The 15,493-nt window shown below is 45.6% G+C and overlaps 2 protein-coding genes and 1 long non-coding RNA gene across 3 annotated transcripts in view; 1 reads left to right on the forward strand and 2 right to left on the reverse strand.

The window, feature by feature from the left end:
* CFB (complement factor B) overlaps positions 1-9,877 on the reverse strand; it is a 39,819-nt gene extending 29,942 nt beyond the window's left edge. The window contains exons 1-5 of the mRNA XM_082209583.1: positions 9,649-9,877; positions 5,072-5,278; positions 3,056-3,241; positions 1,796-1,969; positions 481-576 (exon numbers count right to left, since the gene is read on the reverse strand). Of these exons, the coding sequence (XP_082065709.1) occupies positions 481-576; positions 1,796-1,969; positions 3,056-3,241; positions 5,072-5,278; positions 9,649-9,709 (724 nt within the window). The 5' untranslated portion in view covers positions 9,710-9,877. The remainder of the gene's footprint in view (positions 1-480; positions 577-1,795; positions 1,970-3,055; positions 3,242-5,071; positions 5,279-9,648) is intronic.
* Positions 1-10,814, forward strand: part of LOC309525532 — a 130,800-nt gene extending 119,986 nt beyond the window's left edge. The window contains exon 3 of the long non-coding RNA XR_014216389.1: positions 10,424-10,814. This is a non-coding gene — a long non-coding RNA (uncharacterized lncRNA). The remainder of the gene's footprint in view (positions 1-10,423) is intronic.
* A 2,090-nt stretch (positions 10,815-12,904) lies between these two features.
* Positions 12,905-15,493, reverse strand: part of C2 (complement C2) — a 42,735-nt gene continuing 40,146 nt past the window's right edge. Inside the window, exon 19 of the mRNA XM_082212101.1 lies at positions 12,905-15,352. Within this exon, the coding sequence (XP_082068227.1) occupies positions 15,152-15,352 (201 nt within the window). The 3' untranslated portion in view covers positions 12,905-15,151. The remainder of the gene's footprint in view (positions 15,353-15,493) is intronic.

The raw sequence follows: 15,493 nt of genomic DNA on the forward strand, positions 1-15,493 counted from the left end.
CTGTGCAGAATGCACGTTTGCAACCCACAGTGTTTGCAACCGATGTCCGTGCGCGTGAGGGTTGTGATTCAGCACTTCTGCGCATGCGCAAAGTGCAACCGCTGAAACCCGGAAACAACCCATTCTGGTACTTCTGGGTCTTGGTCCTCCGCAACCCGAAAAAACGCAACCTGAAGCGGCTGTAACCCGAGGTAGGACTGTATTGCTGTTTGCCTTCGCTCAGCTCACACCCTGCTTATACATTTGTCAAAAAGAAACCATTGCAAACACACCTAATCAAACTATAGAGGAACGAGTACCATCTCAAAAATAAGCAATGTTCCTAGTGCTGTTTGCTCCAGAGGAAATTTGGTAGCACTTTTCTGGGTTATCTTACCACTCAGGAATATGGGGAGCATCTCACAATGTGGTTGTCCCACATCTGCAAATTGGACCAGGGGTATCCTTGCCCAAAACCCCACTTTGCTCTCAGAAACTTACAAATATTTCTGTTGGAATCTGCAGACTCGACCACTTCAGTGAGGGATGAGATGAACTTGGAGGAGACCTCTTCTGGAGTGTCAAAGGTGAAAGGGTCTGGGGAGGAAAAGGGGGAGACAGGGAATTAGCAATCTGGAGTGTTAAGAACTTGTTCGCGCAAGGAGATTCTGAAGCCAGCTTGAGCAAACTTGATGAAAAGGTTGAAGGTCAAAGGATGGGGGCCTCTGATCTCGCCAGATATGGTTGGCTTCCCCCCACCCCATCCCATGAATCAGACAACTGATAGGTAAAGGGACCCCTGACCATTAGGTCCAGTCATGACTGACTCTGGGGTTGTGGCGCTCATCTCGCTTTATTGGCCAAGGGAGCTGGCGTACAACTTCCAGGTCATGTGGCCAGCATGACTAAGCCGCTTCTGGTGAACCAGAGCAGCGCACAGAAACGCCGTTTACCTTCCCGCTGGAGCGGTACCTATTTATCTACTTGCACTTTGACATGCTTTCAAACTGCTAGGCTGGCAGGAGCAGGGACCGAGCAACGGGAGCTCACCCCGTTGCAAGGATTCAAACCGCTGACCTTCTGATCCGCAAGTCCTAGGTTCTGTGGTTTAACCCACAGCGCCACCCGCATCCCCAGACAACTGATAGTTACCCCAAAACATCATTCCCTTGCATTTGCATAATGGAACTAGAAACACAGTTTGAAATGGGATTCCAGTTCTGATGTGGATGCAAACTGCAGTTTGTTGGATTTGGGTTTCATGGTAAACTACAGTTTGCTCAAAACCAGGAAGGGAGGAAGGAAATTAGAATTGCATGAGGGTAGGAGGGAAGTCACAGCACATGAGCCTGAAGCACATTCATGACTGGCCATTACATGTGATCCACGTCAACCTTCAATGCATGAACAAATCTGAAGTGAAAGCTGGTTATTCCCCAGTATAATTTATTTTTGGTAAACTTGGGTTGCCATATTTCAGGAAGTAGAAACTTTTGTTTTGGGTCAGTTGTTGAGGTGTTTTGTTTTGTTTTGTTTTTGCAAAATCTCCCCCCAAAATACCCATTTTTGATTATTAATTTTCGATAAATTTGGCAAAAAACCACACTTCCACAATAGGTTGCCATACGTCCAGGTTTTCCCAGACATTTAAATCAGCTGACGGAAATTCCGCCTGGATGTGACTTTTGGCAACCAAATCCCAGCATTGTCCTGGAAATTCCAGATGTATGGCATCCCTAACATGGTCACAGTTCATGGTCCACTCTTCCAGGATTTAACCTCCAATTCCAGACCACATATGTTTTCCCCAGCTCACTTCTACATTCTGGTTCCGATCCACTCCAGGCTCCTGATTCTTGGCAAATCCGCTCTTTGGATCCCACAAAAGAGAGTCCTCTGTCACAACTGTAGTGGACTCGATCTTCAATTCGATATTGGGTGCCATCTTTTTGGGCACCGATGGGGATGCCAGGGTTGGGGCAGTGGCCCGCTAGGTAGGGGAAAAAAATCACAGTTATGTAGCTGTTGCTATAAAGCAGCCATGAAATTAAAAGACCCCTGCTTCTTGGGAGAAAAGCAATAACAAACCTAGACAGCATCTTAAAAAGCAGAGACATCACCTTGCCGAAAAAGGTCCATATAGTTAAAGCTATGGTTTTCCCAGTAGTGATGTATGGAAGTGAGAGCCAGACCATAAAGAAGGCTGATTGCCAAAGAATTGATGCTTTTGAATTATGGTGCTGGGGGAGACTCTTGAGAGTCCCATGGACTGCAAGAAGAACAAACCTTAAGGAAATCAGCCCTGAGTGCTCACTGGAAGGACAGATCCTGAAGCTGAGGCTCCAATACTTTAGCCACCTCATGAGAAGAGAAGACTCCCTGGAAAAGACCCTGATGTTGGGAAAGATGGAGGGCACAAGGAGAAGGGGACGACAGAGGACAAGATGGTTGGACAGTGTTCTCGAAGCTACCAGCATGAGTTTGACCAAGCTGCGGGAGGCAGTGGAAGACAGGAGTGCCTGGCGTGCTCTGGTCCATGGGGTCACGAAGAGTCGGACATGACTAAACGACTAAACAACAACATGTTTTTGTGTCTCGGAACTGCTGTATGCATGCAACAGCTATCTGCCAATGCCCAAAACTCTCCCAAAGATGTAGACTCCCCCTTCCCTAGTTATTCACAGTGCCTGTTATTTCAGGAATCCTCATATTCAGCATGCAGCAAAGTAAGCCAGGGCCGCCAGGCCACTGTTCAGTATTATAAAAGCTAAAAGCAGCTGAACGCTTTTAAACAGATTTACAGTTGACCTCTTGTGAAAAATAGTGTGACCTGCAGCAAAGTTGCATTCTTTGCAAGGATCTCAATCTAGAGATTCGCGTTCTTGCAAGGGCTTACCTTACCAATTGCGGTTTGTGCAAGTTGCATTGGTTTCATATAGTGACTCAGGTCTTGACTGACCACACAGAAGGTGCCAGATGGATAGAATCGAAAGATGGAAGTGAAGAAAAATGAAACCCCTCTCTCCCCAAAAGGAGAAACTGGCAGAGCCTGCCAGTAAATGCACGCTAAACTCACCTCCATCATCGCATATGGTTGTCTCTCCACTCCATTTCCCATTGGGGAGGCAGGTGCGATTACGTGACCCTCGCAGCGTGTAACCCTGGTAGCACTCAAACCTCAGTTCCTGGCCTACGTTGTAGGACCTCTGGCGGGGCTCATATAGGCCATTTTCGAAATCCAGAGGCCTGGAGCAGGTGATGTCTGGAAGGAATAGCAAATGTCAGTAAGTAGGATCTAGTAATTGGTCTGCATCCTCTGACCAATCAAACATCTCCTCCCCACCCCCCATACAATCCTCAGATTCTGCCATATGAAGCCAATCCTGTCCTGGTCCTCTGAGGCTGTTCCAGCCCCAAATGCGAAAAGCTGGAGAAGGCTCAAGTTGCAATTCTCACAGCGACGTCTGTTGCGCTACATCGAAGTCAAAGGCCATCGGGACACCAGTAAAAACTAAGGGTGCCTCCAGACCTCAGGAGGGACATACCAGAACTTGAGGTTTGCACAATTCAAAGTGGATCCAAAGGCTCTGTTGTTGTAGCGCAACAAATCCACTTATTAAAAGAAGTGGGCTTTTTGCAGTTTGGTAAGTGACGGTGAAATGTACCGTATTTTGCGCCCCATAGGACGCTCCGGCCCATAGGACGCACCTAGTTTTTTTGGGGGGAAATAAAGGGGAAAAAAATTATTCCCCCCCCCCAGGTGCGGGGCTGGAAGAACCAGGTCGGGGAACAGTGGGAAGGCACGCTCTGCCTCCCGCTGTCCCCCGAGCTTGTGGGGCTGGCGATGGGCAGAGCTGCGCTGGTCCCAGGACTTAGCGCCCCGCTCCGGATGGCAGCGCAGAGCTGCGCTGGTCCCAGGACTGCAGGCAGCTCTGTGCGGCCACCGGGAGCGGGGCGGAGCTTCGCCCCCCGGCTCCCGGTGGCCGTGCAAAGCTGCGCTGATCCCGGGACTGCAGGCAGCTCTGCGCAAACCTTGGAGCCGGTCTCCCGAGGGTTGCGCAGAGCTTCCTGAAGCCTGGAGAGCGAGAGGGGTCGGTGCGCACCGACCCCCCTCGCTCTCCAGGCTTCAGCGAAAGCCTGCATTCGCCCCATAGGACGCAGGCACATTTCCCCTTCATTTTTGGAGGGGAAAAAGTGCGTCTTATGGGGCGAAAAATACGGTATTAAAGATTGTGAGATATAGGTTAAGATGCTGAGTAAGGATAAATGATAGAGGGTAAGGATTTGCTGAACTAAATATCTGAACTGGAATACAAAAAGGGAGGTGTGAGGAGGTCAAGAAACTAGTGAATGAAGTATAAGGTATGGAAACACTAATCTTTTTTCTGTTTTGCTTTTTGGTGTTTTTCTTTTTTCTTTTTTTCCTATCTTGTCAATTGTTTTCTATTGTGTACTTCTATGTGTTTTGTTTTGTATTTTTTCATTTTTGTAGTTTTTCTTGGTTTTTGTATTCTATGTTTAAACTTTGAAGCTTTTGATTGTTTATGAAACTTTAATAAATATTATTTTAAAAAATAAAAATAAATAAAGATTGTGAGATAAACAAGCGATAAACGAGAAGATGTGTAAGCAAATCAGAATGAAACCTCAATAAAGACTGGATATACTCTAACCACTGTGTAAGCTTTGTGCAAGCAAGCCAAGAGGAATGCTTAATAAATAAGTTGTTTGGAGGAGCCGCCAGATCTTATCAGACGTGCCAACTTTTCTAGCAGCCTACAGTCCTAAGTCTTTAACTGCAGCTTGAACTGTAGATCTTAGCAGGCGCTGCAATGCATATCTCCACATCAGAGAAATGTTTCCCTGTCGTTGTTTGGCAGAATCAGCTGCTGTTAAAAGACACAGGAGCAGGCCAAGGTCTATGTCCCCCGATCAGTTGGCAAAGATTAATATTCACCATATGAAAATAATAGATAAAGGTAACATTTGTGGAGGACTAGCCGTGGCAAAATCAGAAAGCAAGAACAGATGCATTTGCCCTACAAATGTCTAGATTAGCAATAAATTGGCATATTTGTGTGCTCTATCGTACTTCGGCAACTGGCCTTGGAGACGCGGCTTTTTAGTGCATTCTGCATGGGGCTCCATGTCCCATCGTACTGGCAAAACCGGTAGTCTGTAGGGTATGGGTATTTCCCATCTGGGCACTCATATTTCAGCACAGTGCCATTTTCCAGTACTGTATACTGTCCCCCAGCAATCTCAGCGATTTGGGGGTCACAGGCATTATCAGCTGCATCTGAGGGAAAAGGAAAAAAGCAGAAAGTTAAAAAGAAGGGAAAGGTTCAGATCACCACTGACAGCCCACACAACCTGCTTGTGCGCATCAAAGTGCAGACATTGCTCCAGCTGACTGAGATTTCTTAACATGCCCAAAAGAGACACTCATAAGTGGCCAGATTTTGCTTTGGAGCCTGCCCTATGGTATTGTAGCCTTTTTAGGCCCTTTAAACCATGGGTAGGAAAAATGTTGCACCCGAGCTGGGACAAAAAGGAGCCAAACGACACCAAGGGGTTAAATCCAGAGAAAGAGCTTTATTCTGCCATCCCGGGTGGGCAGAGGAGCTAGTGTGATAAGTCACAAACAAGCACGAAGTTCACAGGCATTGCACAGAGTTTATATCCCCCTTTCTAGTTCCCTCCCCCTTCTTCAAGAGTCCTGCCCAGGAGTTCCTCTGAGCATGAACAGAAAGCTGTCTTGGGGCCATTTTTGGACTTTTGCCAGGAAGGGGGTGAGAGGGTTTTCAGAGTGTTCCCGTTGTTTAATTCTTGTGCTTTGGCATGGTTCCCGGACAGAAAGCAAGTTGCAATGTGGTTCTTTAGCAAGGCCAAAGGCTCTGAGAAAGGCCTGAGAAGACAATGGGCTCTGTTCTCTACCTTGTTGCAATCTTTTTTTTAAAAAATAAATTTTTTTAAAAAAAATATTTATTAAAGTTTAAGTATTACAGAAAAAAGTAAAAAGAAAGAGAAAAAGTAAACAATACAAATCAATACATTACAATACATAAAAAACAAAAGACACAATACATCAAGACAAAAACAAAAGCAAAAACAATTAAAAACACATCCAATAATTCCATATCTTTGTCTTTCATGAACTTGTTTCATCGACCTCCTCACACCTCCCTTTTTTGTATTCTAGTTGTTAATTATTTCAGCAAATCCTTTCCATATTTCACTGTTTTCTGTCATTAAATTGTCTTAATTTATTTTAACCTTATCTTACCATTAAAACCCTAAAACTTATTTATACTTAACTCCTTATAACATTTCTACTAAAGTCGTATATTTTCATTCCAACATTTTCCTAACACTCATTAATTTTACAATATATCTCTAAAAAAAAATTTAAACTGTTTTCCAATCTTCTTCCACCGTCTCTTTTCCCTGGTCTCGGATTCTGTCAGTCTGTTCTATCAGACATTAAAAGCTTCCCTAATAAGGGCTGCCTTCAGATGTCTTCTAAAAGTCAGATAGATGTTTATTTCCTTGATATCTGCTGGGAGACCGTTCCACAGGGCAGGTGCCACTACCGAGAAGGCCCTCTGTCTGCTTCCCTGTAACCTTACTTCTCACAGTGAGGGAACTGCCAGAAGGCCCTCGGCGCTGGACCTCAGTATCTGGGCAGAACGATGGGGATATACTGGGCTGAGGCCATTTAGGGCTTTAAAGGTCAGCGCCAACACTTTGAATTGTGCTGGGAAACATACTGGGAGCCAACCTGGTGCCCGTGGGCACAAAGGTGCCCTTGAGGTTTTCCCCTGGTGCCCACAAAAGCTTTGGAGCTACACAGATAGTTGCTGCCTCCATCTGGAAATATATAATCATCAACTTTCTCACCAGTTTAGAAGACACCGTAAATGAAATGGAAATATAAGAGGTGGCAGCTTTTTCGATCAATCAGTCACTATACATGAGGGAACATGAGGAGAAACAGGCCCAGGCCTTGTCCCTGGCCTCCCAGCATGCTTCATAGCTGAGGAAACCACAGGATCTTGCCCTTCCCAAATCTGAATTCACCATTCTGCTATCTACCGAACGCAAGCACACACACAAAAACTCAGATGGTGCAATGTTGATTTATTCTTCTCGTTGGGAAATTCGCAAGAATCACAAGAGCTCCACTTTTGGTCTCTGACCGTACAGCTTAGTGTATTTAGTATAATGGCTAATCCAAGACTCTGTTTATACAGACACATTTCCTGAAGTCAGTTATCCTGCCCCCAAGCCGAAACATCGCCCGGAACTACCTTCTCTATTTTAAAATTGTAAAGCCAAAAAAGGAAACATAGACTCCAACCTGGTTTTTACGGCGTTTGTAACCCTATGGCTAAAGTGCACCACTCCAGAATCCATGTGCACAGATAAGTAGCGTAACAGCAAAGAGCCTCAGCTAGAACCCCTCTCCCTGACATCTTGTATTTTCCACGAAGGGAATTGCATTTATGGGAGAGTATTAAAGCATCTGGGACATGGGTGGCACTGTGGGTTAAACCACAGAGCCTAGGACTTGCCGATCAGAAGGTTGGCGGTTCGAATCCCCGTGACGGGCTGAGCTCCCATTGCTCGGTCCCTGCTCCTGCCAACCTAGCAGTTCGAAAGCACATCATGTGCAAGTAGATAAATAGGTACCGCTCCGGTGGGAAGGTAAACGGCGTTTCCGTGCGCTGCTCTGGTTCACCAGAAGCGGCTTAGTCATGCCGGCCACATGACCCGGAAGCTGTACGCCGGCTCCCTTAGCCAATTAAGCAAGGTGAGCGCCGCAACCCCAGAGTCGGTCACGACTGGACCTAATGGTCAGGGGTCCCTTTACCTTTACCTATTCAAGCATCTAAGCCTCCACTTGCAATCTGAAGTGCTGTGGCCACATATAAGTTTATCACCTCAATGAGAACTAGTCTCTTTATGCCCCAGCAGAAAGGAAGCCTGCCCTGAACAAAACATAACAATATTAGGGAAGCTTTGCTGGATCAAACCTCCTGTTCTCACAGTGACCAACCAGCTTCTTCTGGGAAGCCTACAAGCAGGTCCCGAGTTCAAGAGCTCCTCTTTCCATGTGATTCAACTGCTATTCAGCAGAGGTAGAACATAGCCATTGTGGCTAGGAAACCTGATCCTCTTTGAATTTTTGGTAAACCTGCTGCAAAAGCTACAAAAACCGTACGCCAAAAGCACTTTGATGCAGGAATTAAACTACAACTCACAACGCGTGTCAAATATGCACGGAGTACAAACCTCCCCAGGACACAGAGACATAAATCAGGCAGGTATTTTACGATCCCAGACAGGTGGGTTACATTCCAAGTTTCTACACCCAAATGCTCCCCTGCAGGAATTTTGTAACATTTGAAGTGGCTCTGAGGCATGAGTGGAGCTAAAATGTACGCTTGCAGATTTCCTGCTTTTCCAATTTTGCCCTTCAAAATTTAAGTGTGAAGCTTTGGATTCAAATTTCAAAAATAAAAACAGGCTAAATACATGCAAAATCTGAGCGTTCCATCCAACAACCCCTTGATTATTTTGCCGAGCTTCATATGTGAAATCAGACAAATTGCTGGATAATGAGTAGCATTGCACACCACCTACCAAATGCTTCCAGAGACTCAATAGCTGTCTATCAAATACTTTCAAAAATCACATAAATTGTTGACATTGGGGAAATGAGTATTCAGAAAATATCTGGCAAATATTTAGCATTTAACATTCATCATAGGATTTCAAAAAGGGCTTTGAATTCTTTTCAGCTGCTCTGCATCAAAGCAAATATCCTGAATGAATTATCCTGAATGGCATTATCTCAAAGAGAAATTTCCAGGTAAGAGGATCAGTGTTAGTCCATAGCAGCAAAACCAACATATAAACACATTTCTCTATGACGATGTCACGAAGTTTTGAGTACTAAAGTCCATCTCACCAGCTGCATCCGACAAAATGTGTTTAGTCCACCAAAGCTTCTGTTGTGATTTTGTTTTTCATAGTCCCCATGAAAATTGATCAGCATTTTAGTGCCTCTCTCTCACGTTTTCTGTGTACACCATTTTACAAATCAGTTATCCCTGACTTACTGCATTTTTGTATATAGTGGTACCTCAGGTTACATACGCTTCAGGTTACAGACTCCACTAACCCAGAAATAGTGCTTCAGGTTAAGAAATTTGCTTCAGGATGAGAATAGAAATCGTGCTCTGGTGGCGCGGTGGCAGCAGGAGACCCCATTAGCGAAAGTGGTGCTTCAGGTTAAGAACAGTTTCAGGTTAAGTACGGACCTCCAGAACGAATTAAGTACTTAACCTGAGGTACCACTGTAGTCACATTTTACACTGCAAAATTTTGAGAAGCGCGATTCTGAAGGATGGCTGTGTTTCTAGTTGCGTATTCAGAAACTGTGAATTAGGTAGGTTTGCCTTTAAATGATGACTCAATCAAATAACCCCCCCCCCCCAATTCTTAACCATCGTAAATAAATACATGCGTTAGTCTTTAAGGTGCCACAGGTCTCTTGGTTGAGGCTGAAGGAGTTCTGGCCTCAAGGCACCACTGACTACAATTAGGCACTGTGTGAAATTCACAGCTCTCATAAGCAATTTGTGCCTGGCTGTGACAGCTTACCTGCATAAAATGCCCCGAGGGCAATGAGAATGCAGAACAGCTGGTCCCAAAAAAGCTGCATTTCTGGTTCTCCCTGGTCTGCTGCCTTTCTGAGTCCTAGCAGCTTCTGTTTGGGCAGCACCGCTGCAGTCCAGCTACTTGTGAAATTTTAGGCGATCCGCTCCACTTGCTAGATGCTGGTCTCTAGCCCCACCCCGAGAAAGCAGCTGAGTTTGGGGAAATGGCAAAGTCCATGAAGCAACTCCAAGGCGATGGGTGGGGGGTGGGGAGAAGCAAGAATATATTGTGGCTGCAGGTGGACAGGAATCCAGATGGGGGAAACCCAGAATCATCTTGAAGCCAGGAAAGGAATAAAGCCAACTGGGGGAATTCCCAGCTTGAACACATAGGAGACTTTCGGAATGTGGACATTCCAGGGGATTACTCAGGGGCTGGAGTTTGGCCAGATCCCCAAAATTGCTAGGCGATGAGATTTCCCCCCACAGCCATGATCCAATTCCTGCTCCTCCCCCTGTATTTGCATTTTCAGACACTGCAATATTTACCCACTTCTAAACTTCCTCGTTTTTTTGGCGCAAAAGAATGGGAAAAGATTGCTAAAGAGGCCTATCTCTGTTAAGCGACTGCATACAGGATGTGGGCAGTGATGGGTGTGGAGTTTCAATTCTTTCGAATCAGGGTAAATATGTAACTCCCAGATTTCTGCTAGGGTTGCCAGGTGGCCACAAGAAGAGGGGAAATATAGTCTGACCTGCTCCAGGTCAGAAATGAATAGAATGTTGTTGTTTAGTCGTTTAGTCGTGTCCGACTCTTCGTGACCCCATGGACCAGAGCACGCCAGGCACTCCTGTCTTCCACTGCCTCCCACAGTTTGGTCAAACTCATGCTGGTAGCTTCGAGAACACTGTCCAACCATCTTGTCCTCTGTTGTCCCCTTCTCCTTGTGCCCTCCATCTTTCCCAACATCAGGGTCTTTTCCAGGGAGTCTTCTCTTCTGGCCAAAGTAGTGGAGCCTCAGCTTCAGGATCTGTCCTTCCAGTGAGCACTCAAGGCTGATTTCCTTCAGAATGGATAGGTTTGATCTTCTTGCAGTCCATGGGACTCTCAAGAGTGTCCTCCAGCACGATAATTCAAAAGCATCAATTCTTCGGCGATCAGCCTTCTATATGGTCCAGCTCTCACTTCCATACATCACTACTGAGAAAACCATAGCTTTAACTATACAGACCTTTTTCGGCAAGGTGATGTCTCTGCTTTTTAAGATGCTTTTCTCCCAAGAAGCAGGCATCTTTTAATTTCGTGGCTTCTGTTACCATCTGGAGTGATCATGGAGCCCAGGAAAGTAAAATCTCTCACTGCCTCCATTTCTTCCCCTTCTATTTGCCAGGAGGTGATGGGACCAGTGGCCATGGATTGGTCATCTGATGCCTGGCATTGGGTGGGCCGAGCTCGACACACCCGGGCGATGTGTCCCAATTTTCTGCACTGCCTGCACTCTGCGTTGCGGAAACGGCAGGTCCTCCTCTCGTGACTTTCCCCGCAGCTTGCGCAGTTCCCTCCTTCTCATCGAGGCAGCTGTGGTATGTGGGCTGCTTGAGTGCGCTGCTGTACTAGGTGCACCTCCTCCCTGTCAGATCCTGAGTCGTCGGTGAGGTCTTCATGGTGGACCCTCGGTTGGGGTGGCAGGCTCAGCCGTGCCTCTTGCGTCGACCTCTTGGCAGCTTCCGTTGCCAGTGCCTCCTCCAGAGCGACCTGGAACGTTAGGTCCTTCTTGGCGTAGAGGCGTCGTTGCAGCTTCTCATCCTTCAGCATGTTCTCCAGCTCTGAGAAGTTGCAGAACCGGGCAGCTTGGCGGAGAGAGGTCACAAACCCAGTTATGGTTTCCCCAGGGGCTTGCTGCTTTGCGTAGAAGGCATTTCGACGAGCCACCACTGAGGGCTGCGGCGAAAAGTGCCCCTTCAGCTGTTCCATTATTGTTTTGTATGGAACAGTAGCGACGTCTTCAGGTGCAAGGAGAGCCCGGGTGATTTCAAATGTCTCCTCTCCACAGATGCTGAAGAATATCGCCCTCTTCTTGGCGTCTTCTTCATTGGTGACCCCCTTGGCTTCTAGGAGGAAGGTGAAACGGGAGGCGTACGCTTCCCAGTCTCCAGATGCTGGGTTGAACGGCGAGAAGCTGCTGTCGGTTGCCATTCTGAGTTCCTTGTGTCCCGGAGCTGAAGCCTGGATACACGGTGCGAGGCAGCGGTGCTGCAGGTGGCGGTGCTGCGGTGTTGTGTGTGGCAGTCAGCTCAGCGGGATCCCATCCTCGTCGCCAGTGAAATATACTCAGAGTCGCAAAGTGATTTCATGCTCTTTATTCAGCTCATAGTAGTGAGGAGGAATGAATGAATGTCCCCTCACAGTATCTGCTTTATATACATTATTTACACAATGGGCTGCACATGATTGGCTAATTCCGGAATTCTACTGTAAGCCAATCAGGTTGTGGATTCACTTCTATCTGGAGCAGGATTGGGTGGTTCCTGCCAACAGAAGTGTGGCATATGTAGTGTGTGAGTGTGAGTGTGTGAAGTTTGTACAAACTGAATGATTGGGGTGGGGGGTTCCTGCTACAAGTTTGATCTGGAGTTGACACTTAACAAATGTCTCAGTGGTAGACCATCGGCTCTGAATGCAGAATATCCCAATTCAATCCCTGGCATCACTTGGTAGAGTTGGAAAATATTCCCTCACGTCAGTGTAGACAATACTGAGTCGTATGAACCTATGGCTTGACTCTGTAGACTCCCTATGCTCCTATGACTGCTTCTGTGTTTTCTGTGATGTCCTCCTGTCTGTTTGTTTTTCTCCCGGATCTGCTTTCTGGTGATATTTTTGAAATGTCAATTGCAACTCCAGTGGTTGTTTGCACAGAGTGGCGAGATGTTGTTTTGTTCAGTGGGTAAATCTGAGGCTGATTTCTATATAGCAGAAACTGAGTCTGACAATTCAGTTTTTCACCTTAGTTCATTCTAATGATAATACTAATAATATATACCGGTATGTATTTAATACCCTGCCCATCTGGTTGGGTGGCACATATAAAATAATAAAATCAAATCAGGTATCAAATCAGCCAGCTGTTCATCTGTGGGCAGCTCTTCCTGCTGTCTTTCATTGCTGATTTAGGAAATTCTGCAACTACTGCCATGTTAAGTGGGGAATTAGTCCCCCTTCATATAAACGCACAGAAAACCTAGTCTTCAGGCACATAGGAAATAAATTTATTTTATTTGAATTAAGGTTAATAGCATGAAAACCTTATAAAATACTAGCATTACAATTCTAAAATATTGATTATTGATGCAGAGCTGAGAAACCCCTATTAAGTCAGAATTCCTTGAATCAGCATGACTAGAATTGGGAACCAAACAAAAGGTATGAGCCCCTCACAATGAAAGAGCAATTGATTTATGTCCATCCCCCCCCCTTTCAAATGAGTGAAATGTTTCTAACGTTTCTCACTTTTTAAAGAAAAACAAGACCGCATTCCACAAAATATCCAACTTCATTAACGGATTTGAGAAATCAAACAACCAAAATACATTGCAACTATTATTTAAACTCAAACCAAAATAATTTTAGCAACATCTGACAGAACTACATCAAAAACAAACAACTGCTATTTTTTTTTAAAGCATGTCTGGGATAGAAGCGACGTGGACATATTATCTAAACCTAAATAATACAGGAAAGTGTTTGGTTCACATTTGAACATACTGAAAGTATCAGTATGAAAAACAGCTTTCGCTGTGAACACGACTTGTTTTACTAAGCTATAAATGTGTTTTTATTAAGACGGGCCACTTCAAGGTTTTATCTTTATAATAAGAGACATAATAAGCATATTATCTCAACATAGGGAAGGGTGAGTAGTGATGTACCAGTCTGGTATACAAGGCTGCCCTGTCTCAGAGGTTACGGAAATAGTAATATGCATCCCTCCCCCATATTAACCAGTTTAATTGTGTTGCACTGGGGTAAGGAAAATCGCCTGTTCCAACTGCTCTTGAAGAAGCTGAAATGGGTGGAGAAGTGGGAATATTTTCCACAGTGGACTGGCAATGAGAGTTTTCAGAGCTACAATTCCCTTTAATTAAAAGCTCTCTCTTTGCAGATTCAGGCCCTTCTATTGCTTCCTGTAAAGGTAAAGGTAAAGGGACCCCTGACCATTAGGACCAGTCGTGACCAACTGGCGAACCAGAGCAGCGCACAGAAACGCCGTTTACCTTCCCGCTGGAGCGGTACCTATTTATCTACTTGCACTTTGACGTGCTCTCGAACTGCTAGGTTGGCAGGAGCAGGGACTGAGCAACCGGAGCTCATCCCGTTGCGGGGATTCGAACCGCCGACCTTCTGATCGGCAAGTCCTAGGCTCTGTGGTTTAACCCACAGCGCCACCCGTGTCCCTGGGATTGCTTCCTGTGGAACATGGCAATGGAATTACTTACAAATAAACCCTTAATTTATCGATTTATCAACTATGATCTCCTCCCATCTCTTTCTTTTTAGTTGTGCTACAGTGAAATAGGTTTATAATATATAGCCAAATTTTTGCTTTATAAGCAATGAAAGGAGGAAAAATGAGAGGAAGTCAGTAACTGAAGTATGCACAGGAATATGTATTGTGAGAGCAAGAACTGGTATCAAGGGACAAATAAGAATCGCTATTCAAGGGACAATAAGCAGGCTCTTCATCAGTTATGACGCTGTCCTGTGCAACAGGAAGCAACAAAAGGGGCAGAACCAACAAGCAGGAAGATTTTAATTCACATTGGAAGGGCTCTTTACTGAGTGAGAATACAGTGGTACCTCGGGTTAAGAACTTAATTCGTTCTGGAGGTCCGTTCTTAACTTGAAACTGTTCTTAACCTGAAGCACCGCTTTAGCTAATGGGGCCTCCCGCTGCCGCCACACGATTTCTGTTCTCATCCTGAGGTAAAGTTCTTAACCTGAGGTACTATTTCTGTGTTAGCAGAGTCTGTAACCTGAAGCGTATGTAACCTGAAGCGTACGTAACCCGAGGTACCACTGTAATTTGACTAAACATAAGAGGTGATTTTTACATTGGCAAGGAGCAGGGCTTTTTTTCAGCCAGAACTCAGTTCCAGCACTTCTCTGATGGGCACCATTGCTATTCTAAGAGAACAAGGGAGGTGTTCATGGTGAGTTCCGGCACCTCTTTTTCTAGAAAAATAACACTGGCGAGGAGCATTGCATTAAGTGAAGAATCATTGGTTTAATCTATTTTTAGAAGAATGTGAAATAGCAGTGCCCATGGAATCCGCAACTCAAGGCTACAAACTGATGAGCCCTGCCACAAATTAAGTTCTGATCCCACAGCCAGGGGCATAAACAACACAAACATACCACACATAATCAAGATAATTTTATAATAAGCGTCCCAGGGACTGACATCTTAGCAAACACTCCTGGGCAACAGTGAGTTTGTCTTGGTGGCTCATTCCTTCGGGATAAACCTCAAGGATTGGCCCAGGTGTTGCCTCAGCCAGTCCTGCACACCAAAGAGACTAATGTAGAAATCTCGTGGTTTATGGTTCGCTGGAGGGGGATCCCGAACTGTTTCCCGTGTCTCCCCATCTTTCTTCTTCTTCCTCTTCTTTTCACAAGGGTTATATGTGCCCCAGCTGATCACGCCCACCTGATCAGGAGAGGCAAGCAAACTGGGTCAAAAGACAGAACGGCAAATATGCAATTCACAGTGGCAAAGATGCAAAAGCTTATTGCGAGCCAACACGCTACAGCAGCCCCCTATGAAAGGGGCGGGCAGGAAGTAGGCTGG

The sequence above is a fragment of the Podarcis vaucheri genome (genome assembly GCF_965113315.1).
Source record: "Podarcis vaucheri genome assembly, chromosome: 2".
In the NCBI taxonomy this organism is placed as follows: Eukaryota; Metazoa; Chordata; class Lepidosauria; order Squamata; family Lacertidae; genus Podarcis; species Podarcis vaucheri.